General features: G+C 45.8%; 1 protein-coding gene across 1 annotated transcript in view; it reads left to right on the forward strand.

The window, feature by feature from the left end:
* Positions 1-23,536, forward strand: part of ADAMTS18 (ADAM metallopeptidase with thrombospondin type 1 motif 18) — a 117,520-nt gene that overhangs the window by 26,878 nt on the left and 67,106 nt on the right. Inside the window, exon 3 of the mRNA XM_058674824.1 lies at positions 22,190-22,472. Within this exon, the coding sequence (XP_058530807.1) occupies positions 22,190-22,472 (283 nt within the window). The remainder of the gene's footprint in view (positions 1-22,189; positions 22,473-23,536) is intronic.

Below are 23,536 nucleotides of genomic sequence, written 5' to 3' on the forward strand. Positions count from 1 at the left end.
ATGAAATTGCCAAAACCTTGGCTGAAAGCCTCCTCAAACTCTTGAGTTCTCATTGGCTGCTGGGCTTCCTGAACCAGCTACGTAGCTGAGGCAGTAAATTCCTCAGTAGGATTAGCATTTCAGAAGTGGGCTCACTTCTTTATGCTTCTCTGTTTGAAGGATTGTTCATCTTGAAGTCATGGATATATTGTTGGTCCCAAATAAGTTTGTCTTCTAGGTTTTTTTTTTTTTTAACTGGTGTTTATTGCAATTCCTTCACCTCTTTTTGCCCTTCGTGGAATGAATTGGAAGGAAATAGAGTGCTCGGGTTACCTTGTCTTTTCTTACTTTCCCTCTGAAATTGTTACCTGTGGTCAGAGATATCTTGATAAACATTTAATATCTCCTGACAGATTGGGGTGGTGTGTGTGGAAATGTTAAATTCATGTGGTTATTTTCAGTGGAAAATGTGGCTCACAGGAGTCTCAATTTCTGTGTCATTGGTTTGCCATTGAGTCATTGAGGACACTGGAAGAAAAGTTAACCTGGAAATGATGGCAACAGGCAATATCAACTTGTGTTGCTCACCGGTTTTGTGGCTGCCACTGTGAGGAATAGATGCTAGTTTATTTTATATCAAGAGCTAAGAAAGCAGAATTCTTCATTTTCTTACCAGAATTCCTTCTACATATAGTTAATAAGTCTAAAAGTACATTCCTTGGTCCAGTTTCTGAAATTTTAGATTATAAATGTTATCCTGACTTTGAATTGGGGGTGATATTTATTTTTGTAAATGTATTAAATGCTTTGTTACTAATTTAAGACTTGCTCCAGTTAGGGTAAACAGATTCTGCTATCATCACTATGTTGTAGGAGAGACTAAACATTAGGGAAATGTCAAGAATGGAATGCTGGTTCCCCCACCTTGTCCCCTACCCCCGATTTGCATGTTGAGTCCCTAACTTCCAGTGTGACTGTATCTGTGATAGGAAGGGTGAGAAGGGAGTGAAGGTCAAATGAGGTCACATGGTAGGTCCTTCTCACTGGCGCTCTTCTAAGGAGAGAGGCATCATCTCTCCCTCTATCCCCTCTCTCTGCTTCCATCTCTCCCCCTCGTCCTCTACTCCCTCCTTCTCTCTCTCCTCTCTCTGTCTTCCCCACCCTCCCTCCCCCTCCCTCCACCACAGTGTGGAGTCAGGGAGAAGAATCTTAGACCAAGGATTAAATTGGCTGACATGTTGATCTTGAACTTCCCAGGTCTGGTACTGTGAGAAAATAAATCCCTATTGTATAAGATCTCAGTATTTGGCATTTTGTAATTGTAGTCCTGGACAGTTATCACCCCAAGATCTCTCATGACTGAGGCTGAAGAATGTGCTTTGAAGACGTGATACTGGTTTCTTCTTGCTGAAAAGCTGTGCTTAAGCATCCACCGCGAGGAGAGGCATTGTGGTGCAGCAGTTGGTTTACCACCACATGGAAAGCCTAAGTCCCATCTTGGAGTACCTGGTTCAAGTCCACGTTCCTTCAGATTCCGCTTCCTACTCATGCACCTGAGAGGCAACAGATGCTTCATGCCCTCGGACATTCTACCCCCCGTGTGAGAGACTTGGATGGAGTTCTGAACTCCTGGCTCCAGCTTCACACAATTCTGGCTGTTGTGGGCACTGGGGAATTAACTAGATGATGGAAGACCTTTCTCTTTGTCTCTCCCTATCTTCCACTCAAATGAGTACATGTAGTTGTTGTCTGTTTTGTAAAGGAGACCTTGGAAGTTTTCTTAAGCAGCATTTTTCAGTATTAAGTGCATTTGAAAGCTGACTATGGTCTAGCAACTCATTTAGAACTTTACAGAAAATCTTTTCTATTAAAATCAGAGCTACTGTGGGGATTACAAAGATGTTCTCCCAAGTGGGATGGAGAGGTGAAAAAGATTAATTGCTTCAGTTTGATGTTTTGATCAGGATTGAAAAGTCTGGGATGTGTTTGGCTAAGAGCTTCTCCTGTGGACGTGAGTTTGGGTCCCCTTAGTGGTCAGCATGCCCTGGAGAGGTCCAGTTCGTCTCTCCCAGGCTCTGCACTCGGGTGGCCAAATGCTGCTTCGAGACAAACACTCCTTTTGTCTGGATGTTCATGTCACTTTTAGTCAGAGCTGATCTGCCCAAAATCACTCCAGATTTTTTCCTCACCAGTGGCTGAGGTCATTAACAGCAATGCTTAAAACATCTTTTTTTCCAGGCTGCTTTAGCCTTGTTATTTCAGTAAGACGCTGTTCAGGCATCCTTTTTGGTAAAAACAAAAAGTCCACTTTGATCCTCCTGGGCTCAGATTGGACCTCTGAGAACTTCACTCTGCTCTGCTGTGGTCACTAAGGCCTTGGGCATCTGCACTGCAAGACAGACAGCCCTTTGGGGCAGGACTTGAATCAGAATCATCTTTGTAACCTGCAAACCTGGCAGCGAGTCAGCCACATTCTGTGCATAGGATCCCAGCATGGACTGTGTGAGAAGCACATTAGATGAGTAGGCAGGCAGTGACCTGGAGCAGGCTTGGGAAGACTTTGTCTTTCATTGTACAAACAGAACGAGCAAGCAAAGCACTCCAACCCCACTGTCCCATTTCACATGCATTGGAGAATCAGTCATGTTTTTTATTCTTTCCAGCACTGGCTTTTAATGGAGAGTTGGTTCTTTCATGAACTTGGAGTCTGTAGGATAAAATTGTGTGACGGAATTGAGTTTTACATTCTAAATGCATTTCTTCCCAGGCCTAATTTTTCATGGCCCTGTGAAATCATGCCCCCCCACCCCCAATATTATCTTTCTGTTGCCTGAGAAGTTCAGCTTTTTTTATCAGGTTGCAGGCATCTCTCGTTGTGCAGTTCTGTGATTGCTTTAGCAGGAATGCCCCAAAGTCAGGTCAAGTATTGATTTATTTATTCACATTTTAACATCTTTCACGTCCTCTTCCTCCTCCTGCTAGAAGATGCAGTCATCTTTAAAGGCCAAGGCTGTGGATTATTAAGGGCCAGCAGCTGGAGAATTGTCAGAGATCACACTCTGGAGAAAGCTTACTCCAGATGTATTTGCAGTTGTGTGCCAAGGTCACATGCTGGGGCAGACCTTCCTTGCCATCCAGTCCTCCTCCCAAACTAGATTTCATTCAGGTTCCTTTGTTTTACACATCTGTAGCATCATTCATCTTCCCTTCTTATTTTCATTACATTTCAGTTCTCTAAGATACTTACCTCCATTTAAGTTTAAACTTAATTGTGTGATTCATAGGTTACTGCATCTCCCATTAGACTGTAAGTATTGTGATGGTGAAAATGTCTGATTTTTCTCACCATTTGATATGCCCACAGATATTCAACATCTAATTTTAGTGAATGGATGAATGACTCAGTCTTCCCTAATAGATGATAATTTGATTGACACATGGTCATTTAACCATTGTTCTGATGACCTGACTCAAATAGTATCAGGTTGTGTTCCAGGTAGGGATACTCACATGTATAGAGTCCAGGAGACTATTGACTGACTTACCAACTTCCCTCCTTCCTTCCTTTGTTTCATTCTTCCCTCGCTCCCATTCCTCCCTCCCTCCCGCCCGCCCGCCCGCCTTCCCTCCCTCCCTCCCTCCCTCCTTCCTTCCTTCCTTCCTTCCTTCCTTCCTTCCTTCCTTCCTTCCTTCATTGGAGAGAAAGACACATTGGAGAAACTTGTCATCTACTGGGTCACTCTCCACTTGGGTCCAGCCAGATCCAAGAACTGAGAACTCTGTTCAGGTCTTTCTTCTTGGGTGTCAGGGACTCAGTTACTTGAGCCGTAATGCTGCCTTCCAGGGTCTGCATTAGTTGGAAATTAAAATCAGGATCCACAATGTGGTCTTGAATCCATGTGCCCTGATGTGGGCTGCTGACATCTTAAGCAGGATCTTCTACATTAACCTAAACGTCTACCCCAGACAGCTGACCCTAGCTGCATCAGTTGTTAACACCCTCTGCCGTTCCATTTTCCACCCTGTGTTGCCGTAGTATTGTGACATGGTAAGTTGAGAGCATAGGCTCCAAGGACACACAGTCTTGAGTTGAAATCTTGGCTTTGCCACTTCATACAGTGATGCCATTGAGAAAATTGTTTGAACCTTCGTTTGGTTCTTAACTCACCCCCCATTATAATCAGTATGATTTTCATGAATTAAATGAGATAACTCTGACAACATGCTGAATAAATCCCCTTATTAATAATCAGCAGTTAAAGGCTTTTAAAATTTTTCTGGATTTGTGTCTATTAACCCATTTCCTTTTGCTACCAGTGTCCTCCTAATGACAAGCGCTTTTCCATCCATTGTCTCTGCAGCCTTGGGCATCAGCTGCGTTAACTATAATGTTGGCATTGCTGTTTATCCTTTGCATAGTGACTGTGGAATTGAGTGAATACATGTGTGAAAGTTTAAATAGTACTTGGTACATAATAAGCAGTTAATAGACCAGTTATTTTTACAATTTCTGGTACAATGATAAAATGATTATTAACATACCATCATATGATTTTTTTCCTACTAATGGCTTGTGTATGTGTTAGAGGTTGAGTTTCTGTGACATTGTGGGCATTTCCCATGAAGAAGCAGGAGGTAGAGGTAAGGAATTTAGGACTTTCAACCATGACTGGAGTGCTTGGTCTTGGCGCCAGGCATCTCTTAGAAATGCAGTTAGGATAACTGAGCAAGAATAAGAACGAGAAAGCCAAGACTTTGTTTTGGGGGGGACCAACAGAGCTAACAAACTTTTTTTTTGGTAAAAATGTATATTCTGTTGTTCGTCTTTGGACTAATTATCCATGTTGATCCAATGCAGATTTGTATATCAAGGGGAAAGGAAGGTACATAAACAGTCTCCTACTTAAAGTTGATTTTTAAAGTTGTTTACTTTCTGCTTAATTCTGGGTCTTAAAGTTTGCTGTCAGGGTTGAAAGTTCCACAGTAAATTCAGCCTGCACTGGGATGTGAGCTCAGTTCTCTGTGTCCCAGGCTCAGTTGCTCCAGGCCTCACACAGAAATTTGCAGGGTCCTCAAAATGCCTCATCTGTGTTCAGAAATGTGTTCCCAGGGCTGTCCAGAGAGTGGACACTGCACTGGTGACCCCTAAGCCACCTCTAGAAGAGGAGAGATGTGAGGAGATCTGGCAGGACCAGTATCTGCTGCTGGAATCTTCTTTGCGTTGAGGAGCAACCCAGTAAGGGGTCATGTTTTTGTGCTAGAATGGGAAATGTAGGTCATTGGATATCATATAAGCAGTATTGCTGTATACCTGGGCATCTATAGCTGTTCTAGGAGGTATATATTGTTGGGTTTCCCTAGACACACAGAACCAATAATACATGTAAACAGAAAGATGGGTAGGTAGAAAGTTGTATGGAGAGGGAGGTGGGTAGATGGTTGGATGATTAAAGGGGGATTTATTGAAGAATTGTTGGTGCAGTTACAGAAGCTGAGGAATCCCGTAATGCAGTGTCTACCTCTGAGTCTGAGTTGGAAGCCATAAGATCCCTGGGAGCCTGAGTTGTAACTGAAAACCCAAGAACCTGGGCTGAGGTGTATGCTGACTCGAGTCCCAGACTTCAGGAAGCACGTGATGGATGCCCATGCTTGAGAAAGCACATTGGTCATTTCTCCATTGTTATGTTTCTGTGAGGCCTTGATGGTTCAGAGGGCACACACTTGCCCCACTGTGGGTGACTCTCATTGGCTTGATCTACCGATTCACAACCAGCACAGACGGCGTCAGAAAGAATGTGGCCAGTGACCTGGGCATCCCTTCACCCAGACAAGTTGACACAGTTTTATGAGTGGTAGTGTCAGTCAAGGACAGCAAAGTACAGCGCCCGAGACTCTGAAGTCAGCATGAGCTGGTTGCTGTGGGCTTCTGGCCAGCTGAGTACTGTGTGCCTCACTTCTTAAATCTCTAAAGTGGGGCCCACTGTATTACCTACTTCAAAGGACTTAACATAAAGCTCTAAAAATGCTGATACATGGGAACATGTTTGCTCTGTATTATCTTGGACTATTGTGCCTTGATTTATATCTGAGTGTTTTTCCAAATCTGAACCTGAGACAAGGCTTTGGGTACAGCTGGTTTATTTGGAAGGTTATAACCTGCCCAGGAAGAAAGCTGTAAGGAAAGAAACATAGCAGTATTGGTATGCTTTCTAGAAGACTCTTCTGAAGCAGTAGCAAGCCTCATTCTCCCAATCAGTCCAGATGCCCTTTAGACTCCTCTGAAGAGCGGCCTTCACTGAAGGCTTACCCCGGGGCTCCTAACTAACTCCCCAGTCCATGGTCTGTTGGAGATGTGTTGGAGTCAGGCATGGAAGAAAGCCCCCTGTGGTTAAGTCAAGGCAGAGCTCATCCTAACTGCAGTAGGGACTGAAATTAGGGCTGGTGGTGGGGCACTATAGGGCATGCATTCCAAGGCACACGGCAGGTTCCTATGAAGACTCGAATCAGGGTGGACTTTCAGTTGGCTTATTTGTGAGATGGTTGTAGCACACTGATTTGCTCTGCCACTATGTATGCTTCCGGGCATTAGAAAGCCTTTTGGCTGAGAAAGAACCATACCCGAAGATACTTGTTACACTTGGAATTATCATTATCATCCTTATTGTCCTTATTTTTGGTAGCGCAGCAGAAGCCCCCCAGTGGCCATGGAATCAAGATAGAGTATCTGTCGACGTGTGTCCAGTGTGTGCATCTTGTGTGTTTGGCAGCATTACTTACTTGCTGCCCAAGACAGCTCTGTGAGATGTGTGGTGTTTTCTTCTATGTTTCATGACTGAAAGAACTTAGGATCAGTGAGAGCAAGCCACTTCCTAGGATCTCAACATCAACAAGTGAAAGAGTCTCTTATTCAAAAGAAATAGTAGGCACTGTTCGTTACATCTTTTTTAGAGAGAGAAAGTGGGGTTGAGGGGCGGGCCTAAAAACTAGAACTTCTAGCTTCTCTGAAATTCTCATTTCAGGAGAGAAGATCCTGAGGAGCTGGCGTTTGGCTGTAGGGACCCACCATGCCCCAAGGCTAGCCCAGAGCTCTTAATTCTGAAATCAGATTGGCCCAGACCCTGTTCTGTATTGCATATATCCACACACATTTTCCAAGATCTTTCTGAAGTGACCTCATATATTTCAGTCAAACTTCTTCCTTTCGAAACAATTAAGCTTTCTTCTTTGTTGAGTCTAAATTGGATTCTAAAGCTATTTTTCTTACTGTACATGTCAAAATAGTAGTGTTAGATTCAAAGCAAGGCAGATTGACACATGTTCAGTGAACAAAACTGGGAGGCCCTTCAATGTGCAACTCTTCTGAAAGCTTTCATCTTTTTGTAGTCTACCTGGCCTCTAATTTGGGTTTACCAAATAACCACATTTCTCACTCGCCTTCCTGGAACTGCCGTTTCCCCTGCGTGCTGGAATTTAGAACTTCCTCATCACTGGCTTTCTCTTGACCGATTGTCTTGCTTTCAACGTTTGTTTTTCAATTAAGATTTTTACCTCCAAATATTTCCTGTGGTTTTGGTCTAAAATGATTTTTCAACCTTGTGGTTCTGATAACAACTTCCTTCAAAAATTGTACTAATCAGGCAAAACTGGTTCATAACCCATGCGGTGTCTGGAAATAGTTACTTTTCAATGACTTTATGCCGAAACGTAGTCATATTTTTGTAGAAAGGCCGCAATCTGTTTTTAATTTACAGCAGTTTGAAGCCATGTTGATTTTTTTTTTCTGATGATATTTCAGATTTCTTTTTCTGGCAAATGCAGTAAGTTGATTAACCTCTTGGCTTCTCTTGCTATCAAGTGGCAAAAGGTTTATTGACCTGAGCGGAATGTCTAGAGATAGGAAGTTCTTTGATTCTAGGTGCAGTGAGCAGGTTGTGGTGGAAAGAGATGGTTGTGATTTGGCGATGGGGCTGATAACATGTGAGCCTCCTGGCTTCACTCGTACCAGCTGGGTGGCCACAAGCAGGTTATATTTTTGAGACATTTTTCTCATCTGCAAAATTTTACTGTTTCCTCTCCCCTCTAGAGTGCTATTAGGAAAGCTAAATGAGAATGATTGGCGCCCTTCCCAACTCATGTGCACATAAATGTTAGCAGGTATCACTGCCGCCCTGTCATGTAGTAACGGTGGGTAATAAGACTAACGGTGATTGTATGGTAGTAATGCTGATGGTGACATCCTCTCCCGTACCACCGTGCCACTGCCACCCTGCCCAGTAAAGACACCGGGGTGATGGCTGATGATGATCCTATCATGCAGGAGACTCTGTCACCATTTTCTAGTGTGGATCCAAAACTGTCAGAAGACTTCTCCAATTTGAGTTTTTCCGGAGTCCTATGGCCACTGTCCTTTCCATTCTTTCATTATCATGATTGTTGCTTTTGACATGAATTGGCATCAGGGCCTTGGGTAGATGCTGGAGAGGCAATCCTTGCCTCTGTGAAAGGTGTGTCCCCAGCCTTCCGGAACAGATGGCTTCCGCCTTGGCAAGGTGGAGTTCCGGAGATGCGAGAGGTGCTTCCAGAGATGCACAGGGTAGGGGCCGTGCGGGCTCCCACAAAGGAGGGACCCTGCGGCTCCAAGAAAGAGGGGGATTCAACTGAGAGGTGATGGAAGGAGGAGGAGGTGTGGCTTGAGGAGCCTCTGAGGCCACAGCCATGGAGCCAAATGGAGGAAGGAGCTGCACAGGTGGGAAGGGGCAGAGCCCTGGGCCCTGTTGGACTCTCAGGAGGCTGTGATCTCTCCTTCAGGCACGCCCTAGTCTGTGACCTCTTCCTCAGGCACCCCCTACCTGCCTTCCCACCCCACCTCAGGTCACAGAACTGCTGATGGACTTGGAAAGACGACCTGAAATCAGCCGATTTTCACCAACCTTCCTGGGTCTCCTGGGCTGTGGTTCATTTTCCTTCCTCAGGCCTTCTGGGGTCAGAAGTGTGGCTGCCATGAAGCCCTGCTCCTGAGGGAAGATGATCTGCCAGCCACGGGGGGATGCTGCTCATGGTGCCTCTGATGGTCTGTGTGTTGAGACCAGTTGGACGAGGTGAAAGGGGTGTAGAAGCAGGACTTTGCTGGATGGCTCAGCAGGATCCCCGAGATGATGAGTACTGAGGTGCTTTACCTGTGGATCTTGGCGCATCGCTAGTGTCCACACACATGCGCCAGATGGGCACACCTGTTCCCACCTTTTAGTGTTAAAATGTTCTGTTCTGCTGTCTTTGTAAATATGGTAAAAGAAAACAGTGGTTGAAGTTTGGTAGTGACTATTCTAAGGGAACATACAGATGGCAACTCTGTTAGCATTAATTAGGTGGTTATTATTATTATTTGCAGGTCCTAGCATTAAAACAATTTAAGAATTCTCTTTGCATGCTGATGTTTTCTCTAGAATATTTCATTGTAATCACATTTTGAGTGATAATGTGATGTTACTCTTTCCCACCAAGTAGTTTCTAATGAAGTTTGTCCGAAACCCTGATAGATCTGCTACCCTATTTTTATTCATTAAAGCCTTTTAAAGCACTAATCAGTAACTTTAAGCAGAAAATTCTATTATTTAGGTTTTATTTCCCATCTTCCCAAATCTTCTCATCCAGTGACTCTAGCGAGTAACATTTTTCTGTGGTCTAAGTACTGGACAAATATTTAGTTTTCATATCAGCTCCCAGATAAAACTGTCATTTTTAATCTTTGAGATGAAAATACTGAAGCTTTGGGAAGATAAGTCACCTGAAAGATGTCACTTACCTAGTGACCAAGATTTAAAACTGGTCTGTGAGTACCAGCTGCCTGTGTACACAAAGCAATAAATCATCTGTGAATAAACATGCTTACATGCATAGGATTTCTTCTAACAAAGGAAAAATTCCTTTGGAAGTCGGATCCTCATTTTTCCCACCGTGAACTCCACCAAATGACCAAGGGTGGATTTTAATGTCACTGATAGTAAGTTTGATGAACTCTCAGGGAATAACTACCATGAATTTGATGATCCTGGAAAAAACAAAATCCTCTTCCATCCTGCGAAGGCCTGCTAACCTGGAGTGAGTATCCCTGTGTTGATAATCCCAGTAGACTAGGCCCAGGAGAACACCATGCCAACTGGGCTAAGTGAATCCTGCTGGGTAACCTTGAGCCCTGGGCTTGACCTGCAGTTTCCAGAGCCTGTTTGGAAACAAAAAAAAAGGCAGGGGAGGGGGTTCTGGAACAGGAACCACATTGTAGCGCACTGAACCATGACAGGCGGTGGGGCTGTGTTAGCTGACTGGTGTCTTAGTCCCGTGGGCTGGGTAACTCGTGCACAACAGTCTGACTCCTCATTGTTCCACAGGCAGGAGGTTGAGGTGCCTGCGTGATCAGGTTCTGTAATGGCCCTGTTTTGAACTGCAGAACACCAAGTTTTTACTGTGTCTTCTAGCAAGAGGGACATGGGACCTTTTAGGAATTCCCTTCACCTGCCTTCCTGACCTAGTCACCTCCCAAAAGGCCCCGCCACTTAAGACCACCTTGGTGATTAGGTTTCATTAGAGGCCTTTTGGGCACATCCATCCATCATAGTGGATGGTTTATATACCTGCTCAGGGCTTAGGATGCTGTCCACTTGACTATGCAAGGTATCTAGCCGAACCCCGTAGCCCCTACCAGCCTAGATCTGCTTGACACCAAAAGGTCTTTAATTCTGAGACCCTTGCTTTAGGCCAGTGGTACAGCAAAGACTGAACTGAACCAAGAGACATTCTCAGACGGCTGCACTGTGGCTTCCAGGCAGAATGTGACCAATCCACAATCAGGATGAAGTCATGTCTTGTTTGGGACAACCACTTTAGCCTCCTTGGTGACCAAGTGGCCACTGGAGCTCCTTGTCTTTCAAAGAGTGCTGCATGTTTAAAATGTAGCTGACGTGTAAAGAAATTATGCCTTTGCTGGTGGCCACTGATGAGGAATTTTCTTCTCCCTCTAACCATGACCTTTGTTTGCATAATGTCTAAAATTTACCTCATCAAGGGAATCGATGGTTGCCACTTATACTTTCTGATCTAATGCTTGATTATTTTAGTCAATGAAATATTATCATTTATCTAAAGGATGCGTTTTTAGTACTTGACAGTTTTGCAAAGGGGCTTATCATTTAGGGTGCATGTTGGGACAAAGGCACTGATTGACTCAGATGATATTCATGCTGCCAAGCCCATGCCAGGGATGGAGCACAGCACTGGGAATGCAGCTGTGAGCAGCTGAACAAAGTGAAGTGTCTACATCCTGGAGCTGGCTCACTCAGGGGAGGCAGGGGACATAGGCAGGGACCCTTGTAATCAGAGGGACAAGCGGCCCAAGGCCAGGTAAAGCAGGGGCCTGGCGGGGGAAGTGGCAGTTGGGATTTCAGATAGGTGTTCAAGGGAGCTGTCATTGAGAGGGACACAAGAGGAGGAGGACATGGGAGTACACGCCACTCTGGGAGAGTGTTCCAGAAAGAACTGGCAAGACTAACGAAGGTCGCATGCTGGGGCTTCTGACTTGGCATGTTTCAAAGTTAACGGAGCAGCAGTGTACGACTCTTAGGAACCATTTGTGGGGAAATGGGATGAAAAGAGAAGTTTATTTTGGCACCAAGATTTTTTGAAGCCCTCTACGCTCAGTTTTTTCTCCCATGAGACGCATTTTCCATGAAGTTTCTGAGAACCTCACCCCCAGCTTTGTATAGCTAATGAGAGATTAAAACTGGGGCAGGAAGTTAAGTAACAGGTAAGTTCAGGTCACGCCTATCATGAAGCCGCTATGAAATCTCCATGCAGATGTGGACGAAAGTACCAGAGGCTCCTGGGAGGTGGACAGGAGTCTCTGTGAGGATCAGAGCAGAGCAGTGAGGGCTAACCCTGAGCCGTCTGCCTTTCCTTCCCTTACTGTGGCTGGCTGCACAGTATGCCATGTGGGCACCAACTTGAAGGAGTCTAATCTGTCCAGTCTCTTGTACGGTGATGAGTGTACATCTCCGAATTGGGAGGGACTATTTAAGGTGGCCACCCTTCTCCCAGATGCAGATGGTGAGGCCCTTGGGAAACTCAAACTGAAGTGTTCCCTAGGGCCTGACTGAATCCCCTGCAGGAGGAAAGCAGTCTTTTTGTGTTTTTCCTGTTCAACTTGAAACCCACCAAGTTGTGGTTTTTGTTACTGTTTTCAAATCTGATACTCCTATTATTTCTAACCCCGGCAGGTTGTAAGTTGTTCAGAAAGTTCTTTGTGTTTCTTAAAAGGGAGAGTGAATCCCATTAAAGGTGATTCTTTGTCTCTCCCTGGCTATTGAAACTGCACTGGGACCGCTCCAGTCATTGTTGCTTGGCATTACATTTCAGCCACAGAACTAGAAGCAGTTTAGGAAGGCTTTTTCTGCTTTGAAAATATTTGTATTTGAAAGGCAGAGGAAGTTGACCCATCTGTCTGCTAATTGTCTCCCCCAAATGCCTGCAGCATTTGGATCTGGGCCTGGCCTAAGCCATGAGCTAGGGACAGCACCCAGCTGTCCTACACAGGTGGCCCAGGACCCAAATACTTGAGTTCTCGTATCCTGCCTCCCTGCACTCTGGAGCTGGGGCTTGAACCCAGGCAGTCTGATGTGGGATACACTCATAGACAAGCAGCCTCTGAACCAAAAGGTTATGCATCTGCCCAGACTCCTGTTGGTATCTTATCATCTTTTCAATTAAAAGGGAAAAGCAGTGTGAGCATGTGTGTGGGCACCAGATGGTTGGTAGAAGTTGGTGAGAGGATGGAGGCCCAGTGAGGGGTAGCCTCATCGTCGTAGCTGGGCTCACTTGATGTTGCACAGCACAAGAGAACTTTCTGTGCTACTTAGAAAGTTCCCATGGTAGTGCATGGTCACCAGTGCGATGGTTTTCATTTCCTTGAATTCTAATGAATTAAACTGAAAAGGCTTCCTATGAATCATGGTGATGGTACTGGAGAGTGAGGACTTGCTGGATTGAAGGAGGTACTTACCGGAAGTCAGTTGGGCTGAGTTCTTCTCAGGTCATACAAAAAGTGACACCAAAGTCTGTTTGCTTTTTGGATTTCCCAATTTGGCTACACAAACAGATTTGAGTGTCCTGCTCAGCTGCTCTTCTGTGACCACCGCCAGTAACTACACATTAGAAATCTGGTCATCTTTGCATTTTCACATGTGTTTGCTCAACCTTTCCCATCACGGCTTGGTTTTAACCCTTTTCCCTCTTGCAGAAGCCCAGGTCCTGGGGCCGACCAGGCATTCTAGCATCAGCTCACACTTTCCTCTAAGCCACCCTCCACATGGCAGCCACCACCATTCCCTTCTTTCAAATTCCTGTTGGATCCACATTCTTATTTTAGAATGAAACTCAAAATGCTTCGCTTGAAGCAACATAGCAGCTTTTGTGGGTTTTTTCCCAAGCTGCAGAATTCTGGCTATTTTAATGTCAGCTAGTTGGAAGTTTTGCCAATAATGCTATTTTTAATTTGAATCACGGGTGGGTATACGTTCTCTTGTGAATGCTTAAGGCTTCTAAGAGAACGGTCCCCTTCTACTCCTTGGAGCAGGTGCATGCCAGCACACATTGGTGCTGTGTTTAAGAAATCAAGGACTGCAGGCAGTTGAGCTCCTCCCCTGTCTCTTCCCTCTACTCCTTCACTTGGAGCTCATTTTTTTTGCCCGCCAACTCACTGCTTGTTCACCTGACTCGCTCCAGTTTCATGAAGGACCAAGCCTGGATATCTCTGCTTCTAAGAAACCTTGCTGAGAATTTGTTAGGTGCCTCTTCCCTGGCTGCCTAGGTGCCTGGGTGGTGATGAGGAGGGCGAAGAGGGCATCTGTGGCAGTAGTGGCATCAGTTGATCTGCTGATCCCCCTTGGTCAGAATGCAGGCATGAGATACTGCAGCCAGCCCTGGTTCCTTCCTTATTGCAGTGTCACAGTTAGTGCCTTGTCCTTTCTGAATATTGGTGAGTGAGTTGATCTGCCATGAAATATGTTTTCCAGACTGTCCCCACCCCACCAAAACATGGAGATAACCATGTCAGACAAAGCCAAGTTGAATCCTTCACATATACTGTGATTCTTCCCCTAATAACTGCTGCTGCCAGCCTCAGTAGAAACTGCTGCCTCGTTGTAAAACCACACTTGGACATTATTAATGCCACAAGTGCCTACTTATGCAACAGGCACCACAAGTGGGGGAAGAAAACTGGGCGGCTCCTCCCCCTAAATTGGACCAGAACATGTGAAGATCGTTCAGAAAGAAGTCGGAGTAAAAGGTTGGTTGTTCCTGGTGCAAAACGTTTTCGACTCTGTGCATGGCTTTTTCATTGTACACATTTGCCATGAAGTCATTCTCCTCTCTGCTCTCCTGGATACTCATGGGGCAAGATAGCAACCTGTCAGTCCTGTTATTTCCAGGAAGCAGCAAGTGAGAGAAGCCTGCCGGGCACTCACTTTGTGCTGGTTCCGCTTTATCATAACGTTGATGCCCAGAGCCAGCCTATATCCTTCCCTTATACTCACTTCATGCGGAGGAAACAGAGGGGATCTGCAGGTGCCATCCAGGGTCACAGGGCACGTGAGGCTGTCCTGGAGTCCGGATGTGAACAGACAGCTCATTGCAGCCTGAAGCCTAGCCGTGGTAATCCTTGAAACCATGACGTAATGAGGAGAGTTGTTGCATGAGATAAGGCTAAGGGAGAGCTTCCTGAGAAGGTGAGCCCAGTGTTACAGAGAGCAGACTTTATAGTGTTGCTGCTTGAGTCAGAAACAGGTTCAGCAGGCTTGCTTGCCTGGGAAGGGGGCGGGTGGTGAAGGGCAGTGGAAGGTAAAGCAGAAATGATACAAGGCTGTTGTTTTTGTCACTCAACAGACAAATAAATCTGCCACAGCCGTATGGGGCCAGCAGCCATCAGTTAAACTGATGGACAGAAGGGTCCAGCTATATCCACAGCCTTAATAGATGAATTTATGATATTAGCTGGTCATCTCCAATCGCATGCTACCTTAGCCACAGTTTGTGAATCAGATCAGATCAAACTTTGGGTTTTTGGCAGAAGTCAGTATCCTGCTGCTGCTGCTGCTGCTGTGATATGACAAGTCCCAGTCGGCTGCCTGTGGTCTCCCCTTCAAGGGAAATGCACAATTGCAGAAGCCGATGCTCATTCAAATGCTTTATGTTAAAACCCAGGAATGAATGTGGAGCGGACACACGGACAAAGTTAGGATACAACTGCTGTCTGTGTTGGCTTTTGAGCAGTGTGCTCTGAAATTGATTCCAGGAACGTGTTGGTATGTTTCTATGAGTGATCTGGAAGCTCAGATGTCCATGGTTGACTGAAATACAATCTATTACCATGAAGATGATGACCTGGGTTGTCTTACATCTGCAGCAAGCAGATCTACAGTCCATGGTGGCTTGATACATGACTGTGCGACATGAGATGGACATGACTCAAAGCGCTTCTTGGCCTTGCTGCATGTTTGCAGCATGGAAAGAAATGTGCCAGAAGAAGCTACCAGAATGCAAGGAGAATGGAGGGGAGAAGGTGCGCATAGCTGCACCCTTTCACTCAATCCCTGCCTGACCTGGGAGCCAGTGAACAGCATATGGACTTGCTGAGTGTTTTCTTTTACTTCTGTGCTTCTGAGGCAGTTCGGGTGAAGCTTGTTAATTTCTTTCAGACTCGCCCTGTGCATCCCCAGCATCCATCCGGAGTGACAGCATGGATGCTGGAGGAGGTGGGCGTAGTGTACAGAGCAGAAATGGTCGTAGCTTCTGGTGTTCACTTCAGCATGAAGGCTTCCAGAATTTGCGAAAGTGCTTCCAAATGAAGAAAGCCCCAAGGGCAAAGGTTTTAGGGAGTGGAACCAGAATCAGAAACTATGTCCAGACTCAAAAATCTCCCTTGTGTTTTGCTTTCAAAATAAGTCCTTCATACTGCAAAGTTGTTTTTTATTATTATTATTTATTACATTTGCATGTGATAAGTCTTGGATTGGCTTTCGGCTAGGTGTCTGGGCAATATAAAGAAAGGAGAATGAAACGCATCTGCCAGCAAGGAAGGCGTGGCTTGTACTTGGGAAGTGTAACCCAAGTGGGGTCAGTTAGGGCAGTCACCAAGTCGGGTGTCCACAGGCACCAGGCCAAGCACGAGCTATGTGGGAGCAGTAGGGACTTTGGTGAACTTCAGGAAACTTGTGCCACAACCTCGTGGGACAGCCACTCACAGCTGCTGCCCCACAATTACACAAACAAAACAGAGTTTCTGGCTTGTCTCAACAAATTGAGATGAAATAACAATAAAAGGTTCAAACTTCTGTGTGGAGAAAAATGCCAACCGAGAGAAATAAGCGATAAGTGACTAAGGGCCTGCAGCTATAAGTTGCTATCCTGTATCTGAAAGGACTGGTTTTCAAGCCCTAGGAATTTGGGTTCTGGAAATCAAGGTCATTGCAGGTGTTTGCATCTTTATGCCTGTTGTGTCAGCTGGCTGGAGGATGGCTGGAAGCTGTCAACTGGGCTCTGAAAGCACAGTCAACATTTTGATCAATAAGTGTATGCTGGGCCAGGCTTTCAGGAGTGTTTCTCAGCATGGTCATTTACTTGTGTAAGAGAACTCCGGGTGCAGATGGGCCATTAAATCATCGGGTCCGGCGTTTCCATGGAGTTGACAAGAAAATTGAGCATTAGCCACAGTTTGCACTGTTGGTGACTTATGAAATTTGGGATGATCGGTTGTGCTCTCTGGCACCTGTTCCTCTCTTCCATAGGATCAGGTGGTGGGCTACACAGCTGCTAACATCCCATAATCCTATGCTTACTCTCCTTGGTTTTACCTTAAGGCAGGGGTGAGGAAGGGCAGGAGAAGATAAATAACTGGGAGAAATTAGGACCAGCTGCTTCCAACATGGAGGTGAGCTCAGCCTCTGTCCACAGCAGCCTGGGGAGAGCTTGGAAGTCCAGACAGTAACCCAGCCTCTCTATGCTTTAACCCAATAAGTTGATGCCACATGGCCTACTTGATCATGTCCCTAGCAGCTGGTTACTGGCATGGCATCCAAGTTTAGCTATCCAACACTTGAATACTGTCAATTTAAAGAGAAGCGGGGCGGGGTGGTGTGAAGAGCTTGACATAACCATGGACACTGCAGAAACAAGTGAAAATGTGTCTTCCTGACAATGCCCATTGGTGACCGTGGCCTTGGGACTGGGGAGGCATCAGCTGCTCCACAAACAGCTGCCTTCACTGTCTGGCATGTCCTTCACAGTTCAAACTCCAAAACCAAATACTCGGAGATGGTGAGATACCTGTATTGTATTGATCTTTGATTATCAGTTAGCAAGGAGTTAGAGTTTTAAGAGTTTTAAGTAAAACTGTCTTAAAAATGTTTTAACAGTTTTACATGAAAAAATTTAGTTGATTTGGTGTTCGAGTTTAGGTTTTACTTTTAAAATACTTTTATGCGTAATGTTTTATTTAAGAAAAAACTATTGATTTTACTCTACTTGAAAGAAAGAGTGAGGAAATCAATGGAAGGAGAAAAAAAGCATGAGAGATGGATCTTCCATCTGCCGATTCGGTTTCCAAATGGACTGAGCCAGGCTGAACCAGGCTGAATCCAAGAGCCAGGAACTCCAGCCTGCCCTCCAAGTGGGCCACCACCGCCAGAACTTTTGAGCCATCTTCCAGTGCCGCCCAGAGTGCCTCAGCAGGAAAATGGACATGAAGTGGAGTAGCAAGCCCCTGAACTGGCCGTCAAGTGTGGAATGTATCACAGTGCCCATTCCGTATTAAAACTGCTAAGAGAACATCTGAAGCAAAGATGGCATGATGTGAAGTGTTGTGAAACTAGTTATTAAGTCAAGGGAATTCATTGTATACATCTGTATTGGCTAGTTTTCCATCATGATTCACAGACTGAACAAGACGTGTTAAATTGGTACATCCTGCAGGTAGGCATTCAGAGTAGTGATGAAAATAGTGCTTGATGTACTCACATCCAATATTGGGGTGCCTGGGTTCCAGTTCAGGCCCGGGTTTTGAATCCAGCTTCCTGATGTTAAACAGCCTGGAGGCAGCAGCAGGTGCTGGTGGAAGCATTTGGGTCCCTGCCACCCATGTGGGAAATGCCGATTAAATCCCACACTCCTGGCTATGGCCTGCCTGAGTTCTGTTGTGCTCTTTTTTTAGAGAGTGAATCTAGGAGACAGAGATCTGCTTTAAATAAATGAAAATAAGCAAACAAAAATTGTAATGCACCCTTCACTGCTACAGCAGGCAAAGAATCCCTACCACTGGGGCATGAGTCAGAGTTTTCTCTTCAAGAAACAATCAGCATTCCTCACTGTACAAGAGTTCCAGTGTTATCCTTATAGGTGGCTGGCCCTCACTTTGTGCTCCCACCCAATTTTTATATATTCCCTAATTCATTCAGCATGATTTGGGTCTCGTGCCAATGCCATCTGAGTTCTAGGGACACAAGGTTAGACCAAGCCACATCTGCTTTTCCAGGGATTTAAACGGATAAGTACTGGTAAGTACTGTGCTATGTGCCAGGATTGTATAGAAGCCTATAAATCAAAATGATTACTTGGGACAGGGATTAGTACAGCTGTCCTATTAATTACCTTTGGTTTCCATAGTAGAATTCACTAAATGCAGGAATTAATGTATTGTGCATTTCTTTAGGATTTATTGTTTGTGTTGGAAAGGCAGATTTAGAGAGAAAGAGAAACAGATCTCCATCTACTGGTTCACTCCTCAAGTGGCTGCAGTGACCAGAGTTGAGCTGACCCAAAGCCAGGAGCTTGGAGCTTCTTCCAGGTCTCCCATGTGGGTTCAGGGACCCAAGGACCTGGGTCATCCTCCGCTGCTTTTCCAGACAATAAGCAGGGAGGTGGATCACAAGTGGGGAGTAGCTGGGATACAAACTGGTGCCTGTGTGGGATGCCACTGCTGAAGGCAGAGAATTAGCCTGTTATGCTACCGTGTCACCCCCTGCTCATTTCTGTATCTCCCCTAGCACCAAGGATGTTGCCTCGTTTGTACTTGAATTAATTCTGCAAGAATTTACAGAATACCTGCATACACCAGATGTCAGATGTTCAAGGATGAATCAGACAAAATTTCTGGCCTTAAGGTGATGGAAACAATGGGCAATAAACACAGATAAATGGTTGCGTGATTGACTGTGTAGTAATGATAAGGGCTGTTAAAGAAAAGTAAGATGGCTTCATCTGAGTAGGGTGGTTTGCAGGTGTGGCCTTTGGGCAAAAGCATAAATGAAGTGAGGTTTCTGAGGGAGGAATGTTCTAGGGAAAAGTATTCCTTCCCATCTGTGATACTGGCTTGGTTCATCCCTGCCATCCCCATTTAACTGGAAACTACTCCACACCGCAGACTCACCGTAGTCACCACTATTTAAGCCAAGAATTGCATGTGTTTGGCAACTCCCAACGTTTCACACATGCCAAAGATAAACTTATTTTCAATGCACTGGGTTTTCTTTTTAAGCTGTAAAATGTATTTTGTCCTATTCCAATTTTTTTTTTAATTTATCAAACAAAACCACAAAAAGAGTATTTGTCTTTCATGAAACCTAGCACTGTGAATTTTGTGTTTTGTTATTAACACTTATGCTAGATTGTTGCCCTTGTGGTCTGAGCTGGGAGATGGAGGGCTGTGCGAGGCCAGCATGTTTGCTTTATTTATTCATTGCTCTCTCAGGACAGAGGCATCCATCACGTATTCATGAAAGAGCAACAAAATTGAAAGTCTTCCAACCTGTTAGTCTGGTTAAGGCACTTCAGTGACTTGAGCTTCTGACATTAGTTGAGCCCAGTGAGGACGTTAATAAGGCTGGAGGGCTTTCAAGATGAATTCATTACTTGCTTGAAGTTGTTAACCCTGTGGGAAACTGAAAACTGTGTGTTTAGTCCACATGTGGTTTTGAAATTTTTATTTATTCCCCTTTTATTTTAAAAGCTAAAGAGAGTGTATCAGGCAGGACTCTTTCATGTACTGTTGCCATCCCCAGGCGTCTATGTAATAGTTAAGACTAGGCCAGGCCAAAGTCAGATTCCTGGAGCTACATCTGGGCCTCCCATGTGAGTGGCAAGAACCCAAGTACTGGAGCATCACCTGCTGCCCATCCCCCTCCCTCTCCCCACCTGCCTCCTGGCTGGACTGTGCGTGACTTCACACCTGGGACATCAGAAGCGTTTATGTGTATGGTGGTCTTGACCTTGTCACCCCCTGCCTCTGGTGTTCCCCTCTGATGTTAGCCAGTTCTCAGCACCCCTCTTTTCTGATGTAAGTCCACAGACCCAGAAACACATGCTCACTGACTGATAACAGGATGCACATGCTGGGGTGGCAGTGTAGCCATGCTGTCATGACGTCACTGCTGGGGAGAGGCTTGCCTCTTGCTTCTCCTCCTGTGGAGACAGGCATAAAACCCACCAGCTGTGGTCAGGGAATTGAAAAATGGGAAAGGGTGGCTTCTTGTGGGTTCCTGAGCCCAGCTTCTCTGAGCAGGTGGGATTTCAGCTGAGACACCACAAAGCCAAAGCAAGCTGAGGGAATGATCACATGACATCAGGAGTAGCATCCTGTTTGGGGCCTTGTCAGAGGGAGTGGAACTGGCACATCTGGCAAGCTCAGCAGGGAGCGGGGTTCACAGGGACTGAAGGGCCAGGAAGGCAGATCAATACCAGAGTGCATGGTAGGATTCTTACACGTGCTGGACAGGGACTGTGGCTGGTAGGAGAGGGCTGTGTGGGAAAGGACAGGTGGTGGGTCTGCCAGCATGACCAGGACTGGCCGGGCCGGATGGGCTCCTCTGAGTTATAGCCAGGAGACAGATGGACAGCGTCTCTAGCACATTGCTCAGGCCTTGCCCTCGTCTCAGCCCCTGGTTCTCGCTGCATCTCCAGAGTCACTCACTGCCACCATCAGCCATCTACATTGCTATAGTAGAGAGTGTATAGGGGAAGAATTCTCTCCCTTTGGCACACGAAGAAGCTAATACCCAAAGCAGTGGTTCACATGTGTGTTTTGTCCATTGTGATAAAACTGGATACTTAAAAAAAATCTGATGCATTAGCCGCTTAGAAATTCTCATTTTGCTAAGGGGTGAGATTATTCCTGGGGAGAAAGAGCGTGCTTGAGATCCTCCGGGGAGTCCAAGCTGTGACGATGTCTAGGAATGCTGACCTATATCAGTGCAAGTCAGCCAGGCTTTGAATCAAATGTGAATTCTGATTCTGAGGGTGCTGAGGCTGTAGCTGTGCAGACCACATGTTGCCTCATGGCCTGGATGTCCAGGGACCCTGAAGTCCTGAGATGAAGTCCAGGGCACTCAGAGGAAGGCGAGGATGCCTCTTCCCCCTGCCTGCAACCCCTTAGGCCGCCCGTGGCCATCTGTGCTCATCTTTGCGTGATGCCTGTATGAAATCTACCACCCTGTCAATTCTTCAAGGGTGTGTTTATTTTTTTTTTTTACACTTACTTTGAAAGGAGAGAATGAGTGAGCTCTTCCATCTGCTGGTTCACTCCCCAAGTGGCCACAATGACCACAGCTGAACCAATCCCAAGCCACAAACTTCATTTAGGTCTCCCTTGTGAGTGCAGGGGCCCAAGGACTTGAGCCATCCTTGGCTGCGTCCTTAAGCAGCCTTAAGCAGGGAGCTGGACTGGAAGTGCAACATTCAGGACTCAAACCGGTGCCTGTATGTGATGCTGGTGCTGTGGCAGAAGTCCCAGCGCTGGCCCCAAGGCCAGGGTGTTTTTCTGTTCATTGCCCCAGTGCCTCTGCACAGTTACCTGGGACGTACCATGAATCTGTCTTGCTCAGGTCAACAGCAAGATTGGCAATCAAGCAGAGAAGGGCACCACCATTAAAGGGCCAAAACGCTGGGGGCCAGTACGTGCTCCCCCAGTTACTGTCTCAGCCTCAATCTGGCCCTCTGTAAAATGGGAGTGAGACTGCCAGCAGCATGAAATGGCACAGATACAAGCTAGGAGTATGTGTGGAGCCCTTGGCACTGTACCCACACAGGAAGTAGTCACTCCCCAGGGCTGTGAATGAGGCCAGAAGAAGCAAGTCCATGTAAGCAGGAAGGCTGTTTCTGTGTTTGGCTTTTTCAGTCGGGTTTAATAAGGACGGGAAGAAACGAGTTCCTCATCTCACCGTTACCTCAGCTGCTGGCTCAGGAACACAACTACAGCTCCCCCGCGGGCCACCAGCCGCACGTACTGTACAAGCGGGCGGCTGAGGAGAAGGTGCAGCGGTATCGTGCCCACCCTGGCTCCAGCTGGAATCAGCCTGGCCACGCCCCAGGCCACGTTCCCCACGCCCCCCAAAGTCAAGAAGCCCGGCACTACCCTCGAAGGTTGCAAAAGCAGCATTTTTGTGGACGACGCAAGAAATGTATGTAAGGAAACTTTCTCTTTTTCTGTTGCCAAGGGGCCTTCGCCGGCTTTCTGGGGTGTGGGAGGGTTAGAATGGAGAGTCACGCAGAAGGGTCAGAGGTAGCCCACCAGGTAGATATGAGATGAGCTGAGAAAGATCCACGTACAGTTTCTCTCTGGCTCCTTTGGCATCTGCTACTGTTTAACCACAGCATTCAGTCTTGTTTTCTGGGCCCTGAGGATAAGTGTGCCCACTTGTGTCATGAAAGGAGTGTGGGGTGAGTGTTCAGGTGTGTGGTGGAGGTGTTTCTTTGCAGAACCCGAAGGAGTGATGCTCGTGGTGGGGAATGGGGGTGTGTGACTTGTAAGCTGGGGACAACTTTGCATTTTATAAATCAGTAATGTCCCATGAACATACAACTAATGCCCCAAGCATAATTTGAAGTTTCCTAATAGCCACATTGAAATGTGGCTTTTAATACCTTGATATTAATAGCTTGCTATTTAGCTGATTCTATACACAATAGAATCAATACAGAGGGTGAGTTTTGATCAAAATGACTAACTTGCATCTAGATTCTATACAGTCTGAGTTCAAAGAAGTAAATTTGGGTGCTCCCATTGTCCCAAGCATACTCATACTTTTTTTTTTCCCTGGACTAAATACTGCTTTTTACATTTCAACGAAATGAGAAATTCAATTCAGTTCTCCTGTTGGATATACCTTTTAGTGTCATCCATAGCTATCCTGATTCTGTAATGATGGAGTCAGTGTCAGCTGGGAAAGTCTGTACTATTTGCTGGGAGTGATCTGTGTAACTGTAAGTGTGCTGACTCTGTGTGTATGCCATATGTATGTATGTGTATATGCGTGTGTGTGTGTGTATGGAATGGGCAGTATCTTACATTTTATGTAGAAAATATATTAAAAACCTTCCCTAAAATTGTTTTTTTGTGAACTACTCGATAAAGTAGGCTGTTACCTTGTTTTCCAGATTTTATTTATTTAACTTGGAAAGTCAGATACGAGAGAGGGAGAGACGCAGATCTTCCTCCTGCTAGTTCACTCCCTCAAAGGGCTGC

Source organism: Ochotona princeps, chromosome 16, assembly GCF_030435755.1.
Source record: "Ochotona princeps isolate mOchPri1 chromosome 16, mOchPri1.hap1, whole genome shotgun sequence".
NCBI classification, from domain to species: domain Eukaryota; kingdom Metazoa; phylum Chordata; class Mammalia; order Lagomorpha; family Ochotonidae; genus Ochotona; species Ochotona princeps.